The 17,285-nt window shown below is 43.5% G+C and overlaps 2 protein-coding genes across 2 annotated transcripts in view; one reads left to right on the top strand and one right to left on the bottom strand.

The window, feature by feature from the left end:
- Positions 1-3,560: 3,560 nt before the first annotated feature.
- LOC127428629 (uncharacterized) lies at positions 3,561-7,863 on the bottom strand. The gene is made up of 2 exons (XM_051677093.1): positions 7,437-7,863; positions 3,561-6,264 (listed from the first exon to the last, which is right to left on the bottom strand). Exons 1-2 carry the CDS (start codon positions 7,758-7,760, stop codon positions 5,359-5,361), a joined length of 1,230 nt encoding a protein of 409 aa, XP_051533053.1. The 5' UTR covers positions 7,761-7,863; the 3' UTR covers positions 3,561-5,358.
- Positions 7,864-8,531: 668 nt separating this feature from the next.
- LOC127429215 (lysosomal membrane ascorbate-dependent ferrireductase CYB561A3) overlaps positions 8,532-17,285 on the top strand; it is a 28,615-nt gene continuing 19,861 nt past the window's right edge. Inside the window, exon 1 of the mRNA XM_051678094.1 lies at positions 8,532-8,991. The gene's annotated coding sequence lies outside the window, so the exon portion shown is untranslated. The remainder of the gene's footprint in view (positions 8,992-17,285) is intronic.

Below are 17,285 nucleotides of genomic sequence, written 5' to 3'. Positions count from 1 at the left end.
TATTAGAATTCCAAAAAAGAAAGTTGTGTCACAGGCTGAGAAAGTTTTTACATTTTGATGATAGATTTTGAAAGCAAGCTCCTTTTTTTTAGGAATAGCATGCACTGATGAATTGTGCACAATAGCACCTGAAACTTGTTTTAAGAAAGTAACTAGGGTTCATTTTGATTTCATGGGGACTTTAATTATAACATAATTTTTAACATTTAAATATTCATCCTTTCGTTTTATATGAGTGTGACAAATTTCTGATTCGTTATCAATAGACAGTGTCTGAAGAATTGTTTTCCATCCTGAATCAGTCCTTAACAACCAAGGCAAAGTTCATAGAGTTCTGATGAGTGGGTCTTTCCACCTGTAATTGCAGTCTTCCCATGATATGTTATATCAATTGCAATGTTCTACAGGGCAATTGTATAGTAGTTGTTGGTAACTCATGAGAATTAGTATTGTCTGCAGTAACACAGCTTTACAGTATATACTGCTGTTGTGTTGTTCCAGAACATTCCAACCATTAAGTCTCAAGCAGGTCCCTTGTGTTCTCCTCGAAGCTTCCAATTTGTAAATACTTCGAGTATTTGTGGCATGCCATTCTTAAAATAGACACCCCACAAACACATGATTCCTGGATTCACATTCTTTCTTGTTCAGATACTAAGCACAATTCAGTGATTAACTAATTAATTATATCAAATTTGACTTTGAATATTCAGTGGTCTCAGGAGGATACAGTAGGCCTACAATGACAAACAAATTATTTTGAAAAAATAATCACAACCATTTTTGATTTGTAACTAGTAGCACCTAATAAACATGCGAGGGAAAAAATGTATTTTTTTTTTTTTTTTAGAGCAAATAGTTTTCCTAAAAATGTATGCCAATTTACATACAGTATGTGGACAGCGGAACTAAGTTGTGAAATATTAAATAATACCAAGCTATAGAAAGTCCGTTTTTTGTTATCAAATTGTTTAAACCGGATGAAGATATTAGTTTAAATGAATCTACTCCCCCAGGTTATTGTTATAAACATGGCCTCGCCTGTCGAGAAGAAGGTGTTGCTACAATTTACAGTGAAGTTTTTGGTGATACTCAGAGGACAGGATATAAATTTAAGTCTTTTGAACTAATAATGCTTAATGTGACACCGTCAGATATAAATAAAAAAACTCATCTTTTACCCTTGCTACAGTATATAGATCACCTGGGCCTAATTCTGATTTCCTTGGTGAATTTGCTAATATTTTATCAGATCTTGTAGTTACTGTAGATAGAGCTTTAATTGTTGGTGACTTCAACATTCACATAGATAATGAAAATGACACATTGGGATTAGCATTTATCGATATTCTCAACTCTCTTGGAGTCAGACAAAATGTAACAGGACCAACTCATCGCCATAATCATACGCTAGATTTAATTCTGTCATATGGAGTTGATGTTGATACTATCGAAATTCTGCCGCAGAGCGATGACATCTCGGATCATTACCTCGTCTCTTGAATGCTGCGATCAGCTAAAGTTACTCAATCAACACCACGCTATCGTTCAGGTAGAACTATTCTTTTGACCACTAAAAATATCTTCACTAATAATCTTCCAGATCTATCTCATACACTCAGTAAACCCCAAAGCCTAGAAGAACTTGATGAAATAAGAGAAAATATAAATACAGTCTTCTCTAGCACTCTTGATAGTGTCGCCTCCCTTCGATTAAAGAAAATTAAAGAAAAAAGCCCTGCACCATGGTACAATGATCACACTCATGCTCTCAGAATCTCAGAACCTCTTCTTAATATTATTATCTCCTCGCTATCCTTAGGACATGTCCCAAGAAACTTTAAAATGGCAGTTATCAAACCGCGTATTAAGAAGCCACAACTTAATCCTTGTCACGAATTGTGGTAGTGATGATGATGGAGGCGAGAGGCGATGGATCTATTTGCAGGCTGTTTAATGAAGAAGATATAAAATAACGTGGAGTACCATAAACCAAATCAACAAACTAACACAAGTATTACACGGATGGAGGGGAGGCGGCGTCAGGGCTGGGAATGGTTCGGGAGGCCTGGGGGGTGGCCACAGAGCAATGACAGGGTCAGGAGGCCTGGGAGGAGGTCACAGAGCAGGGACAGGGTCAGGAGGCCTGGGAGGTGGCCACAGAGCAGGGACAGGATCAGGAGGCCTGGGAGGTGGAGCCATGGAAAGCTTGAGGGATGGAGCCAAGGGAGGCGGAGCCAGGGAAGGTGGAGCCGTGGAAGGCTCGAGTGGAGCGAATGTCCTAAGTGGAGCCAGTGGAGGAGGAAGGGATAAGGCACTGGACGGAACCAAGGTGTCCATTATTCTGGCTGGAACCAGCGGAGGGTGAAGGGTAGTCAGTGTGGGAATCAGGGTGGGAATCAAGTCCAGGTCTACCAACTTGGCGAGAGCTGGCTCTGGGACAGATGGGGCTACAGGCACTAGCTCTGGGACGGGCGAGGCTACAGGCTCTGGCTCTAGGACGGGCGAGGCTACAGGCTCTGGCTCTGGGACGGGTGAGGCTACAGGCTCTGGCTCTGGGAGGGGCGAGGCTACAGGCTCTGGCTCTGGGACGGTCGAGGCTACAGGCTCTGGCTCTGGGATGGTCGAGGCTACAGCCTCTGGCTCGTTGACCATGGCAGGCATGGGCGCTGGCTCATTGACCGTGGCAGGCGTGGGTGCTGGCTCGTTGACCGTGGCAGACTTGGAGGGAGGAGCCGTGGAAGGCTTTGAGGAAGAAGCCATGGAAGGCTTCGAGAAAGGAGCCGTGGAAGGCTTGGAGCAAGGGGCGTTCACTGTGGAAGTGGTCTCTGGGACCACTGAAGCCGGGGTCAATGTAAGGAGAGGAGGTTCACTCTTCTGATTCAAGAGTGTCCAGGGTTAACCTTACGTATTCCCTCCATGTGTAGTCTTCCAACTCAGGCAAAACTAATTCATGCATTCATGACCTCAAGACTAGATTATTATAATGCATTACTGGGAGGATGTGCAGAAATAAACTTCAATTGGTTCAAAATGCAGCAGCCAGAGTGCTGACTAGAACCAAGAAATATGATCATATTAGACCCATTTTATCATCGTTACATTGGCTACCTGTTAAATTTTGTATTAATTTTACAATTCTGTTAACTACTTAAAAAGCTTTGAATGGTGTAGCTCCGCAGTACTTAAGTGACCTTCTACCATGCTATATTCCATTACGTTCATTACGATCACAAAATTCTGGCCTGTTAATAGTTCCTAGAATATCAAAATCCACAAAAGGAGGTAGATCCTTTTCATATTTGTCTCCTAAACTATGGAATAGTCTCCCTAACACTTTTCGAGATGCAGACACACTCACTCAGTTTAAGTCTAGACTAAAGGCTCATCTATTTAGCCAGGCATACACCTAATTTATCCTTCAACTCACAATTAGGCTGCTTTAGTTAAGTCTGCCGGAACCAGAAACCAGAATCATTGATCATGATCTATAACTCTGCAATAAATTGAATGGCATCTATGCTAATATTATTCTATTTGTTTCCCTGTCTCAACCTCAGGACTCCTATCCTGAGGTCACCAGAACCGGCTGGATCCAGCTCCATTCCTGCTTTGTGTTGGACTCCACTGCTACATGTCTCTGAGTGACGACGACTAATAGCAGCTGGTGCCATCCAAACATCACTTCAGAGGATGAACTGATGACAACTCCAACCATAAGACATGGGATACTTCATATGCCATTGCCTGAACCTTGGATTTAGGATAGACCTCACCTAAATTATCGGCCAGTTGAACTGCAATGCACCTGATTGATCTCTGCCTGCATCACCTCGGTCTAATGATGGACTACACTCTTGAAATGGAATACATAGACTATCAATTAATTGCCAACAAAACCCTTCATCAGCCAACTAACAAGGACAATTGCATCCATGTGAACTTCTGCAGTTAATCCAGGATGGACTTCAAAGACATTAGTCATTAATCTTACCGTTCATACAAAATCTTTTTATAAACACTGACCCTTAACACTTACTTAGTTTAATAATTTTAAAACATGACTTGCACTATACATAAGTAATATTGGTATTATATTCATGATGTTAGCCAGAGGGGAACTGGCCCCCACAGTGAGCATGATTTCTCCCAAGGTGATTTTTCTCCATTAACCAACATCTTATGGAGTTCTGTGTTCCTTGCCACAGTCGCCTTCGGCTTGCTCACTGGGGTTATAAACACAATTATTATTTAATTACTTATTTTTAAACACAATTCACAATCGTATTTTATCAAACTACACAATGATGACTCTTAAGACATTATAGATATTATAGTTTAATTTTCTGTTAATGCATAATTTTCTGGAAAGCTGCTTTGAAATTATGTGTGTTGTGAATGGCGCTATACAAATAAAAATGACTTGTTTCTTCATGTTTTTGAGACATTATAAACATTACATCAGAAATTAGCATAATTCATTAATTATTCTTTTAATTAATGAATGAATGCAAAAAAAAAAAAGAAAAAAAGAGAAAAAAGATAATAGTTTTTTTTTTCTTTTTTATATAATGTAAAATAAATGTGCACACAGCTTGTGTATTAAATTATCCAATATTAAGAGTAAGCAGCCAGGTTGTCAACGGGGCTTTAATAGAATGGCAGAGCAAAGTGCACACTGTCATCAAAGCATGTGAAACTTGAACTAGAATATGTAGTGTTAATAAACCAACTTCAGACACATTAGTGTACATTGTATTTAGCAGTGTGGCATTTCGTGATAAATCGCTCAAATGTAAAATATGGTAAATCGGGTGGAACTGTAGACTCTTATAGAATCTATAGACTTATTCTTTTGACTGAAACAGGTTTCAATCTATAAACTTAATTAGGTTTCTTACCGGATGTAGCTTAGTTGGCATTTCTCCCAAAGACAAACTCTGCTGTGATTGGCGCCATGTTGTTTTGTCACACAAAAGTTTAACCCTTTACTGACAACACAGAGTCTCCTGAACTGAGATCAGTTGGTTTAAATGAATTTAAATTATGCATTGCCTATATTGAAGCCAAAATACAACATCCAAGCATGTGTACACGAGGTCACACGAGGGTATATATTTGCTACAAATTTTTACTACAAAACAATTGGGCATGGGACTCATTGGTGAAAGGCATACCATATGCATAAATACAAATGTAAATAGAGTGTACAAATATTCATTTTGGCAGGCTAGGTACATTTCTCTGTTTGTGTGCCATTATGTCCTCTGGGCTTTGCTATTGCTATTCTCTATTTCTAACTTAACCGTCAACTCTGGTGTTTACTGTTTCTAAAACAAATAGTCAGTGTTATTTAACTCAGAATGTAGGTCCATAGTAGTTAATTGTACGTTTCAGCTTGCCATTATTAGAGTAAAAGTGTTCGTTCTCTTCAAAACTGAATTGCACACTCTTACGTGACTTTTGTGTCACATATTTCCTGTAATTTATGATTTCATTACTTTCAAGGGGGCTCTGAATTCTGTGGACTGACCCTGCATCAGGTGGTTTGCCATTGATAGAAAGAGAATGTGGTGAAGAGGTGGTGTTGTTTTCTTTGTCCAATATCAATCTCTCAAGACATCTTTTCAAACCAATGCTCGTACGGTGAATGAGCACTGAGCAAAGGCCTGTCATCATATGCAGTGTATTCTTCTCATCCTTAGTTTTGCTGGTTTCTGTAACTTTTTCATTTTCACGTTCAGGTGAAAGTGTAGTTTTATCTGATTTCACATCTGGTGAAGGAATTAGGGTTGTGAATTTTTTTAGCTGCAGTTTTGTTGGCATCACACATTGTACTGCAGCGTCATTGTAGTCCACTATCTTTTCAGATGTTGGAAATCTTGCTGGAATTGCAGCCAAGCCATTCATGTTTGAAGGTTCCTCATTGCTCTTTTGTTTATTGAAGATTATTCTCAGCGGTTTGGCAAAAAAATCGACTCCAGAGAGAACCCTGAACAGTTGCTTCACTGTCAGCCATTTCCACTTACATTTATCCGGACTGGTTTGGACAATTGCTCCTTCAAAACTACGCCCTTTCGCATTCGTGTGGTGATACGCGATCCAGCGAATGTAGCCTTTGCCGTGCCAGTTGCTCACTTTATGAATGTATTTTGTCTTGTGATGGAACACACCACTTAAAATATGTGTGGTTGGTGGGGAAGTTCTTGAGGTGACTTGAGGTGGCAGAGAGTGCATTTTCCATTTGAGTAGATCCTCGACAACCTGTCAGGGAAAAAAAAATGAGAGAAATAATAAAACTTCAATGCTCTGATGTTCATTATAAAATAATGTAGAGTATATATATCATATTAATTACTTTTGAAATATTCAGTGAAGTTACCAAAAAAGTAATCCACTACAAATTACTAACTAATTCTTTTAAATTATAATCAGATTACTTTACTGATTACTTCATTGAAAAAGTAATCACATTACTAATTAATTTAATTTTACATTACTTTCCAAAACTCTTTTTTTGTTTTTCAGCTAAAACATTTTTTTTTAATTCTCCTTGTTCATTGTTGCACACACTTCAGCTGTCACAGAAATGCAAACAGACAGACAGACAGACATATGTACATATGAATTCACATTTTAATTGTATTAGATATAACAATATTTTTTTAGAAATATTTGTAACCCAAGTTATGTACTTAAAAGTAATTATTTCATTGAAATCCATAACTGTAATCTAATTTACAAGAATTTAAAATGAAATGGTTTACACTACTTTCTGTGACAAAGTAATTAGATTACAGTAACTAATTTAGTAACTATAATCCAATTACACCCAACACTGGTCAAGTGACACATACATGCCAGTTCTCATAAATTGAGTACCAATACACTTGGTTTTCGGAAATGCTTAATGAGTAAAAGTGCCTCATAACTCAATACAAATTAAGCTCAATCGACAGAAATCAACGTTAACATGAATATACTGAGGTAAAATGTAAGTTCTACATGATTTTATTGTAATAAAATCATTTAAATAAAAAAAAAATACAAATATAAAGTTGCAGTATTGAATATAACTTTACATTGATAAGGTTAGTAAGCGATTTTATCACATTAAAATAATTTTATAAAGTATAAAATTGACATCTTGTAATTTTAAAACGGTGTGAATTTTAATGTTTATGGACTTGCCGCATTCACTTCCATTGTAAGTGGCTTACTTTAATTGCAATTTTTGCTTTAAAAAAAAATCTAGGGACGAGTTGAATTTTTTTATTATTATTTTTTTTGTGATTATCAATATTTTACCACAAATGTTTAACTTGTTTTGAACTGTAACATTTCTATAAAATTGAAGTTATACTTTACACATTCATGCAATTTTTTTTTTTTTTAAATTCTTAAGACATTAACAGAGGATAAAAACAAGACCTTACCGATAATGATATGAACCACGTCTTGACATTCTTCAAGAGATCCTGCTCTGACAAATTTGTGATTCCTATATGGTCAATTTGATATGCCCAGAAAACTGGCATGTGTCTTAATTTTGGGGAAAAAGCTATGTAAATACATTTGCCTTCATGGCATCTACAACAGTAGTCCAAGGAAGCTCTTTGAAGAGTGAAACGAAGCTTGGTCCATCCTTTGTAAAACACATCTTTACACTGGTTCCACTTTTCATTGGGGGGATGTGGCTGCTGTATGGCACCCCACATATTGCACATGGAGGCAAAGATGAGGAGCCAGTGCAGCCTCATCGTGGCTCCTTCTTAACAGCTGTGAGAAAGCTTTGGAGCTTGTCCGTCCAGCTCTTATCTTTGTTTGACTTTGCCATGCACTCTTGACTCCCTGTGTGTTGCTGTAGGATACTTGTTAGAACAATGGAAGCTTTACTACACTAAGAATTTTCTTGTCAGTTTTTGGTTTAAAAACTAAATTACATGAGTCCCGCTTCCTAATTGCACTGATTAAATGTTAGATGTGTAATTTATATATATATATATATATATATATATATATATATATATATATATATATATAATAAAATAATAATAATTTTCTGAAAATAGTCTCATGACAACTTGTAATAATTTGTATGAGATGACAGAATAGTAAGATATCATACGACTTTGCATGTTCATTGGCAATAACATCATTCGTTGGTTCGTTTATTTTTCTCTATGGGAGTAAAAGTTGTACGTTTTTGTACGAGCCAACTCATTTGCTTTCTTAGGATTTTACCACCTCATAATAATTATAACGACTTGGTCAAAGAACCGGCTTGGTAAACACTGCAGCTCTATGACACTTAAAAAAAAAATGCTCTGTTTGAGTGGTCTGAAATGTCAACTTCTGGCTCAACCAGTGGAGTGGGTTTGGGGAGGGGCTACTGTTTGACAGACCAATGGAAGATGAGGGACAGGGCAAAAGTTTTTGCTAAACCTTTTGGTAAACGATAATATTTGCAATTCCTTTTGGTGCCGCAAGTGCTACATAAATTTTACACTTCAGTTAAAGAAATTTTGCCAAAAAATCTGGCATATACAGTGCATTCAGAAAGTATTCAGACCCCTATTATTTTTTCACATTTTGTTATGTTGCAGCCTTATGCTAAAATGCTTTAAAAAAGTTTTTTTTCACATCGCTCTACACTCCATACCCCATAATGACAGAGCAAAAATCAGATTTGTGATAACTTTGCAAATTTATTAAAAAGAAAAAACTGAAATATCAAATTGACATAAGTATTCAGACCCTTAACTCAGTGCTTAGTTTAGTTTCTGACATTCTTCTCTGCAGATCCTCTCAAGCTCTGTCAGGTTGGATGGTGACCGTCGGTGGACAGCCATTTTCAGGTCTTTCCGGAGATGTTTGATTGGGTTCAAGTCTGGGCTCTAGCTGGGCTACTCAAGGATATTCACAGAGTTGTCCCTAAGCCACTCTTGCTTTGTCTTGGCTGTGTGCTTAGTCTCATTGTCCTGTTGGAAGGTAAACCTTTGACCCAATCTGAGGTCCTGAGCGCAAGTTTTAATGCCTTATTGTAGGCCTGTCATTAAATAAACTTGATTCCACAGGATAGTGAAGGAAACAAACAATAAGTGACCAGCATACAGGGTAACTACTTAAATACTGCTTAAAAACATCCTAGGTGGACACCTCATCAGTGGCATCTCAGGCTCATTATTACTGGTGGGGCACAAACAATCACTTAACCCACGAATCATGATGTGACACACAAACTAAAACTAATACAAGCTAATTATTTAATCTTAGCAAAAAACACATCCACGTCACAAAGCTCAAGTGACCAATGACCGTGAAAGCAAACCATATATAGGCATATCGTCAAACGCAGTGCATATTATCTAACTCACATGAACAGCATAACAAAGTTAATCAAAACGAAAGATTCTGAATATTTTGCAGTTATTGTAATCTAATACAAACCAATCCAACACCTCAAAGCAATGAACTAAGCCAACCAGCAACTCATTGCAATAAAACTAGCTTAACTTAGCCTATCTATTAAGTTCACTATGCAGGTCTCCACTCAAGAGCGGTAACTTCTGAGGATCATGTCAGCTTGACATACAGATGATCAAAGCTTTTGATTGGCTAATGTGCCCCTCAAGCTCTCACTGAACGATCGTTGCACATGTGTATGACGTTCTCCAAATCTCCTTTGATTAACATGGAGGGCAACGGGCTTGGCAAATAAGAACAATTAAATGTCTTCGTGAAAATGTTCTTAGTTTGGGGCAATGGAGGAGTCAGGAGACAACGAAGCAGGTTCAAGGTCAGTTCTTTAATTGGCAGTTTTTCTGACACACACAACGGTAAACGTTGTTATAAATAAACAATGTTAAATAAATGTGGCACACTCCCAGATGCTCTGGCTGATGTGCTTAAGGTCACTCTCTCCCCTCTCTGATGCTCTGGCATGCCTTTTAAGTCTCCCTCCGCCATCACTATAATGAGAGACAGGTGATTAGCCTTACTGCTCTCTCTCTCCCGCAGACAACACATGACCATGCCCCCCATGCCGCATGCCCCCACCACTGACTCAGGCCAGGGTAACATCCGTCCGCGAACTCCGCTTGCAACCTGGCAATATCTGTAAGCTGCGACAGTGAGAGGTGGTCTCCGCAAGGGACCGGGGTGAATGAACTTGATTTGGGAAATACCTCCAGCCTGAGCTCCGCCCTCTCCGGAACTACCGTCGCCAAGGCTACAAGTACCGCCTCCCTCCATGGTTTGAGGAGGTTGAGGTGGTAGGTTTGTAGTGCCTTTCTCCTATCTGTTTGCCTAACCTCATAATCGAGATCTCCAACTCGTCGTATGACCTCAAAGGGTCCTTGCCAATTGCCGAGTAATTTGGAGCTCAAGGTGGGCAGCAATACAATTACTTTATCTCCCTGTGTGAATTCCCGTAGTCGAGTGCCCCTGTCGTACAGTCAGCGCTGACTTTCTTGAACTTGGAGCAAATTCTCCTGTGTTACCTGCCCCAAAGTGTGGAGTTTTTCTCTAAGGTCAAGAACATATTGAATTAGATTTTTACTATTCGAAAGTCCTGCCTCCCAAGCTTCCCATATGACGTCAAGCACGTCGCGCAGCCAGAGCCCATACAGTAGTTCAAACGGGGAAAACCCGGTGGAGGCTTGCGGTACCTCTCGTACTGCGAACAGCAGAGGTTCGAGCCACTTATCCCAGTTTTTAGCATCTTCATGTACGAACTTACGAATCATGTTTTTTTATGGTCTTATTAAATCGTTCGACCAACTCATCGGTTTACGGGTGATAAAGAGCTGGTGCGAATCGATTTAATACCTAATAATTCATATAGTTCACGAAGTGTACGTGACATGAATGTTGTGCCTTGATCAGTGAGGATTTCCTTTGAAATCACCACTCGGGAGATAATTTTGTAGAGTGCCTCCGCAAAACTACGTGCTGAGATGTTGCGCAGGGGCACTGCTTCCTGATATCGTGTTGCATAATCCACCAGAACTAATACAAAGCGATGGCCGCGTGCAGTCCGTTCTAATGGCCCGACGAGATCCATGGCAATTTTCTCATGGTGGGCACAATGGCGCTTTTGGGGTGGCCGGTGGATTCCCCAACTGACATTCACGGCATGCCGCACACCACTTGCGAATGTCCCCGTGAATGCCCGGCCAAAAGAAACGACCATTATACGGTTCAAAGTCTTTTCTTGACCTAAGTGGCCAGCCATTGGATTATAGTGAGCCGCCTGGAAAAGTGATTCCCAATGGCTCTTTGGTACTAACAGCTGAGTTGTACTCTCTTTGGTTTGAGTGTCCTGCATCACTTGATACAACCGCTCTTTAATAATAGAAACGTATTGGGTATGTGAGCGCAACTCCGGGCTGGAGCTGTTGACCATCAATTACTTTTACTTGGTCAAAGGCGTGCTTGAGGGACTTGTCACGCGACTGCTACAGAGGGAAATCCCCCTCAGGGAAGCCCCTGAGAATGGGAATTCCCTCGTCTGCGTCATCCTGATGCGGAGCCGACGTTGGCGGCCCAGGCACCGCCTCACCAGCCATAGTATTGCACATCACACCCTGCACCACTATTTTGCAGGACCCATCCACACACATTACCCTCAACAGATTTTTAAAGCTGGGCCAATTGGTTCCCAGAATTAGTGGATGGGTTAGGTGGGGATTAACCGCAGCCTCGACTCTTTGCCTTTTTACCCTGAATCGTATCTCAATGGTAACCACCGGATACTTGTGAATGTCACCCTCACCAGTTTATTTTTATCCAATGCCCCGCCTTGCACCAAGCATTGGTGTATTGAGGTTTGAGAACAACCTGTATCCACCAAAGCTTGATGTGTATCCACTTTTACTCTTACCGGTATCCGATACACCCCTGCCCAAATGGGGGCAGCCTGTGGAACGTTGGGGATCTGGACCAGTGTCCCCACCTCCATTACTGGACACTGCTCCTGGCTGTGTCCGGTTTCCCCGCAGCTCCAGCAGACCGGCCCAGGTCTTCCTTCCGCACTCGTGGGGGTGGTCTTGCCAACCTCAAGGGGATAGCGGAGGGAGTCAGAGGGAGTAGGAGAGACAGACAAGGGGAAGAGCCCTCTGGACCGGGGTGGGGTTTGGGCGGGGCTCCCCCCCACCTCCAAGGAGGCGGAACTGGGCGGGAGTGAGGGGCACGGGGGAGGGGAGGGAACATGAGGCACAGGGGGTGGAGAGAGAGAAGAGAGAGAAAAAGAAACTGCTTCGGCACCTCCTGGGAACGCCGTCATGTAGTCCTCTGCCAACTGGACGGCTTCCTCCAACGACACATAGCACTGGACCCACTCGGACATGCCTCGAGGAAGTTGGGAGACGAACTGCTCCAGTACCACCAGATCGGCGACTTCCATGGCGCCGCGGGTTCCCCCCACCAGCAGCCATTTCCGGCAGGCGTCACGGAGCTGCTGTGCGAAATCAAACGGGCGGCTGTCCTTCCCGAAGCACAAAGAGCGGAAAAGCTGTCGACTCTGCTCCAGGGTCTGACCGACCCATTGCCAGATGGCCTTTCTTAGGTGGCTGTAATCCAGGAGGCTGGTGGCGGGAAGTTGTTGCACCACCAGCTGCACCTCCCTGAGAGCAGGGGCAACAGGTGGGCCACCCACTGATTGGGAGGCCACCTCCAAACCTTTGCGGTTTTTTCAAAGAGGTTGAGGAAGGCCTCCGGATCATCGTTCGCCCCCATCTTGGTCAGGGCCACTGGTGGAACAGGCTCCGAGGAGGTTGCAGCGCCAGCCCCCTCCCTGGCGATCAAGATCCGGAGCACCTGCCAGTCCTCCGCTTGTGCCTTTTAAGTCTCCCTCCGCCATCACTATAATGAGAGACAGGTGTTAGAGATAATTATGAGCCAGGTGACGAGCCTTACCGCTCTCTCTCTCCCGCAGACTGACACATGACCACATCCCCCATGCCACAGTCTTTAACGCAACAGACATTAAGAATGATTGAATTCCTCTTAAGAATTTCTACTGTTTTCTTGCATAGTGGACATAAAACAAGTTAAAGATGCAACGTTATATTATTTCTTAAAATAAATGTATGTTTATGCCATGCATTTTGCGCAACAGCACCACATCTGGTGGGGCACAGCTGCCCCTAATGTAGAGATGCCATTGCACCTCATGAAGCTGTTTTTTTGGTAACTACATATTTTATATACTTTGAGTTATTTCATAGATTTTAAGACTTAATGATGAATTGATGACTATTATTCTAAAATGTAAAAAGTAGCACAAATAAAAAGTGAGTTGGTGTGTCTAAAGGTTTGACTGGAAGTGCATAACACTGTTTTTGAACTGTATTTGTCTAGCTGAATAGCCGAGGGTTACTCTCTCACTGTTATGTGCTGTTATCTCATTCTGTTTTTCAGAACGGTAAGGTCTTTCAGACCATGTGACAGAATGAAGTGTGCATTGACATTTGCATGTCATAATGAATATTGTAATGTGCGATCTGTATTCAAAGTCTCCTAAAGCTCTGATGCACTTGATATCTTTCCTGAACTGAGCACAGAAATCGCACCTGAAACTCTGCTCATGCGGAGGTAGGAATGTTGTTATTCTGCTAGTTTTGGAACACAGTATTTAGACTAAATGCTCTATATAATTCTAAAAAGTCTTTCTAGTCTTCTTCACACTTCTGCTGATAGAATCATACAAAGCATTTGAATTACTGGTGACCCTGAGTGGAACTACAATTATGTTTGATTTAAATTTGATTAGACCACTTTTGAGAGCCGTGGCTTTTAATAATGAAGTTTCGAACTTCGTATTTGATCAGAGAATTATTGTTGCCTTTCAATCTGTGACCGACAGCGATGACATCACAAAAGAAAGAATGCCTGTTAATTTGAGAGGTTACCTTTTGCTTTGTAATCAAAGTCAATTGTTACTCTTACACTTCAAGAAGAACAGTGAGAAAAGGAGGGAAATAACAAAGAAATCAAATGGAAATAATCAAAGTATACACTTGAGTAATAGCCAGGAGGAAGTCAAAGAATGGAAGCCAAACTATCTCACAGATGGAGGTCAGACCCCCATCAGCAGTGGTCACTGATTGGGTCCCTTCCTATGACATTTTTTTTTTTTTACTCCTTACCGTGGTGGTTGCAAAATTTATAGTCTCAGGCCACTGCTGATTCACCGTTGAACCAAAAGCATCACAAAGACATTTAAAGCAACTAAAGGGCTTATTTAACTATTTTGTATGTATATATATATATATATATATATATATATATATATATATATATATATATATTACTTTTATCAGCCCTATTGAAAAAATATGTTTCATATGCATTCTGAAAACAAAAACATATTTCATACTATATATATATTAGAGCTGTCAGAATTAATGCATTAATGCATGCAGTTCATTAAAAAAGTTTAATGTGTTCATTTTTCTTAATAGCGATTAATGCATTTACCCTTAATACACATAAACACTTGTGTGAAGAATCTCTGACAGCTTCCCTGTCAGCGAAAGTGATGAGCTCTCGAGCGCAGCATCGGAGAGCGGGCTCGTCCAGTCGGAAGCCTCAGCTGGGCTCCTCCCTTCGGGGTCGATCGCCCAGTCACAGGCTGACGCGGAGATGACGACATACTTTCCCGGGCAGCCGCGATTGTCAGTTAGAGTGGATTTCACCGCTCTTCCCTGAACCCTCGCGGCTTGGTGATTGGTTCCTGGGCTCACGGCGCCGCTCAAAGCCACGCCCCACCCCATTTCTTTCTTCCCGGAAGTGCATGAAGAGCTGACAACGTCGCAGGAGGCACTTTTTACTGCCCGGTCCTCGGACTCAGCACGGCCATGACGTGGTGTGGCACCTCGAGCTCCACCCCGCCGCGAGGCCCCACCTGCCGGTACATCCGATGACGTTGTCCCTTTGGTCCCGCTTGCGCGGAACTTGGACGCATGGCTTGCGCCTTCCAGTCCGTCACGAGGGCTGGTCCGGACCGTCCGACTCGGCTGCATGATTCACTTCGCCGGGCATCCGCCCAGGTTCAGCGGTGTCCTCTTCACCTTGGTGAAAGACGAAAACACTGCTACCTTGCGCGGAGATCGCTACCCTCCTACGGAAGGACGCGATAGAACTTGTCCCTCCAGCCGAGATGAAGAAAGGGTTTTACAGCCCCTACTTCACTGTACTGAAAAAAAGGCAGTGGGTTGCGGCCAATCTTGGACCTGCGAGTACTGAACCGGGCTTTACACAGACTCCCGTTCAAGATGCTGATGTAAAAACGCATTCTAGCGAGCGTCCGGCATCAAGATTGGTTCGCTGCGGTAGACCTGAAGGATGCGTACTTTCATGTCTCGATCCTTCCTCAACACAGACCCTTCCTGCGGTTCGCGTTCGAGGGTCAGGCGTATCAGTACAAGTCCTCCCTTTCGGCCTGTCCCTGTCTCCTCGCGTCTTTACGAAGATCGCAGAGGCTGCCCTTGCCCCGTTAAGGGAGGTGGGCATTCGCATTCTCAACTATCTCAACGACTGGCTAATCTTAGCTCACTCTTGAGACGTGTTATGCGCACACAGGGACCTGGTGCTCTCACACCTCAGCCGACTAGGGCTTCGGGTCAACTGGGAAAAGAGCAAGCTCCTCCCGGTTCAGAGCATCTCTTTTCTCGGTTTGGAGTTGGACTCAGTCTCCTTGACGGCGCACCTTACAAACGAGCGCGCCCAGTCGGTGCTGGCCTGTTTGAAGGCGTTCAAACAGAAAACAGCGGTTCCACTGAAACTTTTTCAGAGGCTCCTGGGGCATATGGCATCCTCGGCGGTGGCCACCCTGCTCGGGTTGATGCATATGAGGCCGCTTCAGCACTGGCTCCAGACTCGAGTCCCGAGACGGGCATGGTGCCACGGGACACACCGCGTGGCCATTACATCGGTCTGTCACCATCTTTTCAGCCCTTGGACCGACCTCTCATTTCTACGAGCAGGTGTTCCCCTAGAACTGGTCTCCAGGCGTGTCGTGGTCACAACAGATGCCTCCAAAACGGGCTGGGGCGCTGTTGGCAATGGGCCAACCTCTGGACGGGTCCGCGGCTGCGTTGGCACATCAACTGCCTCGAGTTACTGGCAATTCTGCTCACCCTGCAGAGGTTCCAGCCATTGATCCAGGGCAAGCACGTGCTAGTTCGGACAGACAGCACAGCAGCGGTAGCATATGTCAACCACCAAGGCGGTCTGCGCTCCCGCTGTATGTCACAACTCGCCCGCCGTCTCCTCCAACGGAGTCAGCAGCACCTCAAGTCGCCGCAAGCCACTCACATCCCGGGCAACCTCAACACTTCGGCGGACGTGCCGTCACAACAGGTTACCCTCAAGGGAGAGTGGGGACTCCACCTTCAGGTGGTCCAGCTGATTTGGAGTCGATTCGACAGGCACAGGTGCACCTGTTCACCTCCCAAGAATCCTCCCCACTGCCCGCTCTGGTACGCCCTGACCGAGGCCTTCCTCGTCATAGATACACTGGCACACAGCTGGTCCCCTGGCATTCGCAAATATGCGTTTTCCCCCAGTGAGCCTGCTTGGACAGACCCTGTGCAAGGTCAGGGAGGATGAGGAGAAGGTCGTCCTGGTAAGCACCCTACTGGCCCACCCAGACGTGGTGCTCGGACCTCACGCTCCTCGCGACAGCTCCCCCCGGGCAAATTCCCCTGAGGAAGGACCTTCTTTCTCAGGGAAGGGGCACCATCCGGCACCCGCGCCCAGACCTCTGGAATCTCCATGTCTGGCCCCTGGACGGGACGCGGAAGACCTAAGCTGTCTCCCACCTGCGATGGTAGACACGTTCACTCAGGCTAGGGCTCCCTCTACGAGGCGCCTGTATGCTTTTAAGTGGCGTCTGTTCGCTAAGTGGTGTTCTTCCCGTCGGGAAGACCCCCAGAGATGCACAGTCAGATCAGTGCTTTCCTTCCTGCAAGAGAGGTTGGAAGGGAGGCTGTCCCCTTCCGCCTTGAAGGTGTATGTTGCTGCCATAGCAGCACACCATGACGCAGTCGACGGTAAGTCCTTAGGGAAGCATGATGTGATCATCAGGTTCCTAAGAGGCGCCAGGAGGCTGAATCCCTCCAGGGTCTACAGAGAGCCCCCTTTGAGCTTTGCAGTCAGCCGAGCTTAAGGCACTCTCCTTGAAGACTGCCCCCCTGACTGCGCTCACTTCTATCAAGAGGGTAGGTGACCTGCAAGCGTTCTCTGTCAGCGAAATGTGCCTGGAGTTCGGTCCGGGCTAT

Source organism: Myxocyprinus asiaticus, chromosome 38 (assembly GCF_019703515.2).
Source record: "Myxocyprinus asiaticus isolate MX2 ecotype Aquarium Trade chromosome 38, UBuf_Myxa_2, whole genome shotgun sequence".
In the NCBI taxonomy this organism is placed as follows: Eukaryota; Metazoa; Chordata; class Actinopteri; order Cypriniformes; family Catostomidae; genus Myxocyprinus; species Myxocyprinus asiaticus.
This window is presented reverse-complemented; position numbering and strand designations above follow the sequence as displayed.